Source organism: Temnothorax curvispinosus, unplaced genomic scaffold (assembly GCF_003070985.1).
Source record: "Temnothorax curvispinosus isolate PA1 unplaced genomic scaffold, ASM307098v1 QBEX01014425.1, whole genome shotgun sequence".
In the NCBI taxonomy this organism is placed as follows: Eukaryota; Metazoa; Arthropoda; class Insecta; order Hymenoptera; family Formicidae; genus Temnothorax; species Temnothorax curvispinosus.
Window position 1 is genome coordinate 45,533 of NW_020224205.1, and position 3,960 is coordinate 49,492.

The following is a 3,960-nucleotide window of genomic DNA, read 5'->3' on the forward strand; positions in this document are numbered from 1 at the left end:
TATAATTTGTAGCAATTCGGACATATTCGACGCAGCCGTGTATACAGTTATCACGTTTATTTTAAAGAAATGTTAGATCTCAACTTTAATCCAATTAATAAATAATAAAATTTAATATATTGTTTTCAAGTTTGTGGTTTTGATTACAACAGAGAATATTTTGGAACACAAATTATTTCTGTTACAGATATTAAGCGTTGAAGTTAACGAAACAGAAGTAAAATTGTTAAAGCAGAGAATTGTTGGTATATGAAAAGTTCATATTTACATGTACTTTTCATACACCAACTATTCTCTGCTTTAACAAATTATTTATTCTGTTACAAATATTAAGCGTTTAAGTTAACGAAACATAAATAATTTGTTAAAGCAGAGAATAGTTGGTATATGAAAAGTACACATAAATATTTACTTTTCATATATCAACTATTCTCTGCTTTAACAAATTATTTATGTTACAGATATTAAGTGTTGAAGTTAACGAAACAGAAATAAAATTGTTAAAACAGAGAATAGTTGGTATATGAAAAGTTCATATTTACATGTACTTTTCATATACCAACTATTCTCTGCTTTAACAAATTATTTCTGTTACAGTTATTAAGCGTTTAAGTTAACAAAACATAAATAATTTGTTAAAGCAGAGAATAGCTGGTATGTGAAAAGTACACATAAATATGTACTTACCAAACAGACAGTTGTCACGTGACCTTCTTTTGCATGCGCGTGCGGCTACGGAGCATGCGCATGTGGCCGCAGGGCATGTTCGTGGTCGCTACCAGTCGCTACATCGCGTCGGTATGACAGGTCTCATAACCTGATAGTCGTCAACTTTAACAGTTAATATCTCGCTTCGCGGGGCAGAGCGGGGCTTTTTTCTGCCAGATTCGTTCGTTTTGTGCAAAAACGCGTCGATTAAGCCTAAATTCAGCGAAATCGGTGAGGAGGGAGCTCTCCTTCAGATTTACCCTTTCTTTTACGTGCGCCTCTTGCCCTCCATTCCTTTGTAGCGTATATCCTAGGTATCGGAACTCCTTCACTTCTTCCACTTTTCTTCCTTTCCACCGCCAATCTTTTTTCTCCATTTTCTTGCCCCCTCCTTTTCTAAATCTCATGTTCTTGGTCTTTTCTGCATTTAGTTCCAGCCTCTTCTTATCCAAATACCTCTCTAGCCTCTCCGTCATACTTCTCATTTCATCTTCCCCCTCCGCTAGCAGCACCATGTTATCCGCAAACTCCAGGTCATACACCCTTCCTTCCTCCAACCTGATCCCCCCCCCCCACTTGAAGTTGCGGGTAATGTTTAACGCCTCGTCGAGATGCCAAAACGGTTTATCAATAAACGACACATTACTCATTGATCCGAAATTACAGCAAGACCTATTCGCCATTCTGCTTAGATTTCGCGCCAAGCCGGTAGCTCTGACCGCGGATGTGAAGCAAATGTTTCGTCAAATATGGGTAAATTCGGAGCAATGCGACTACCAACTTGTCTGGCGTTTCTCGGAGTCGGATCCTGTTCTTGATTACCTCCTCAAGACGGTTACGTTTGGCTTCACTTCCTCTCCGTTCTTAGCGATCTACTGCTTGCTCCAGCTAGCTCTCAAGTACCGTGAAAAATATCCTCTGGCTTTCGCTGCCTTGTTCGAGGCGCTGTATGTGGATGACATCGTGATTAGTGTTTGTACGGTGGAACAGGCTCGCGCGCATTGAGATCAATTGTTATCGTTACTTCGGAGCGCCGGCTTCGAGCTTAGAAAATGGGCGAGAAGCCATCCTGCCGCGTTGGATGGACTCGACCCGCAGTTATGTAGCCAATCTATGTTGTTGTTTGAATCGAGCGAGGACCAATTCTTTAAAGTCTTAGGCCTTCGTTGGCATTCGCAATCCGATAGCTTCGGATTTCAAGTCAATCCTTTGGATTGTAAGTGTACCAAACGTACCATATTGTCGGAGGTAGCACGCATTTTCGACCCCTTGGGATTCCTGGCTCTATTCACGTTTACTGCGAAATGTCTGATACTACGTTTGTGGACGCTGAAGTTGGATTGGGATGACGACTCTCCAACAGAAATACGTCGCAGTTGGGAACGCTATCAAGCCGAGTTCGACGCGTTGGCTTCCCTTCGCGTTCCTCGCACGTTTGATACGCGCGATGTAGTTCGTTGTCAGGTTCATGGCTTTTGCGATGCCAGTGAACTGGGTTACGGAGCCGTAATTTATTTACGCTTTGTTGCGCAAGATGGTGTAGTAATTCGCTTACTCTGCGCTAAATCTAAGGTAGCACCGCTTCGGCCTATTCCAATACCTCGTTTGGAGCTCTGTGTAGCTCTCCTTCTTTCAAAGTTGATTGCGTACGTTCGTCAAGTCCTTCAGGGACATCTTACCATTGATGCCAAATATGTCTGGTCAGATTCCGATGTTGCCTTCGCCTGGATTCATTCGTCTCCACGTCGGTGGAAGACGTTTGTTCGCAACCGCGTTGTCTGCATTCAGGACAACGTACGGATCTCAGCTTGGGGCCACGTCGATACCGAGTCCAATCCGGCGGATCATTGCTCCCGTGGACTTTTTCTCCGCGATTTAGTGACTAATTCGATTTGGTGGACTGGCCCCGCGTGGCTCATTGACTTTGAACTCACTCAAACAACGACATCGGAAGTTGAGGATCTTCCTGAGGAGGAAGCAAATTCTCACGCTTTCGTCAACACAGATCCTGCCGATGCCACTATTGTGGATTCGCTTCTCGATCGCTTTTCGTCGTTGGACAAACTCATCCGAGTGCTCGTGTATTGTCTACGCTTCGTTAACCGACTCGAATCGAACTCGCGCAATAGAACTCTCGCGGTAGATCAAATTAAATTCCATTCAACTTTACTATTTTTCGTCAAATTCGTACAATCTTATTGATTTGCAGAGGACATAAATAGATTGAAACGTAATCAGAATTGCTCCAAATTTCTGCGAAAACTCGCCCCCTTCTTGGATACTCGCTGAGTCCTCAGGGTGGGCGGTAGATTAACACATTCCGCGATCTCGTATGAAGCTAGGCATCCAGCATTGTTACCTAGCAAACATCGGCTAACGGAATTTATAATAGAGCGCACTCATCGCTTACACTTGCATCCGGGACGTCGAGCGTTACATTATATCTTGTCGTAGAACTTCTGGATTCTTGGGGCCCATCGGGCCATTAAGCGCGCTGCTATCAGTGCTTCCGGGCAAATCCACGTACTGTACAACTTCCTATGGCGGATCTGCCACTGGATCGTGTACGTCAAGCTAAGCTCTTTTTAATCGCTGGAGTCGACTATGCTGGCCCCTTTTTGGTTTGCAATCGTCGTTCTCGCGGAGCAACCCCGTTCAAGGCTTACGTGTGTCTTTTTGTTTGCTTTGCTACAAAGGCAGTTCACTTAAAACTCGCCTGTTTCTTATCTATTGAATCGTTTCTGTTAGCTCTGAGGCGCTTCATTGCTAGGCGCGGCCGCTGCTCGCGGATATATAGCGACTGCGGCACCAATTTTGCTGGAGCTCAGCGAGAGCTCGTTAATTATATGCAAGTTGCCTCAGAGCGGGAACGAATTCAGTGGTCGTTTAATCCTTTTTCTGCGCCACATTTCGGTGGCCTTTAGGAAGCGGGGGTCAAGTCAATAAAGACCCATCTAAAGCGCGTAGTAGGAACGCAGATTCTTACCGTAGAGGAATTCAGCACTCTCATGACACAGATAGAAGCTATCCTGAACTCCAGGCCCTTATACCTTACTAGCTCCGATCTTAACGATCTCGGGATACTCTCTCCGGGGCACTTCCTCACCTTGGAACCCCTCGGAGCTGTTCCGTATCTTGACCTGGATCCGGTGCCGATGAGCCGACTTGATCGATGGCAACTGGTTCAGCACATGCACCAACAGTTTTGGAAGCGTTAGCGGGACGAGTATTTGCACACGCTCAAACAACGCT

General features: G+C 44.7%; 1 protein-coding gene across 1 annotated transcript; it reads left to right on the forward strand.

The window, feature by feature from the left end:
* The first annotated feature begins 1,299 nt into the window (after positions 1-1,299).
* On the forward strand, positions 1,300-1,713 carry LOC112464667. The gene has a single exon (XM_025031803.1). It carries the CDS (start codon positions 1,300-1,302, stop codon positions 1,711-1,713), a length of 414 nt encoding a protein of 137 aa, XP_024887571.1.
* Positions 1,714-3,960: the final 2,247 nt, after the last annotated feature.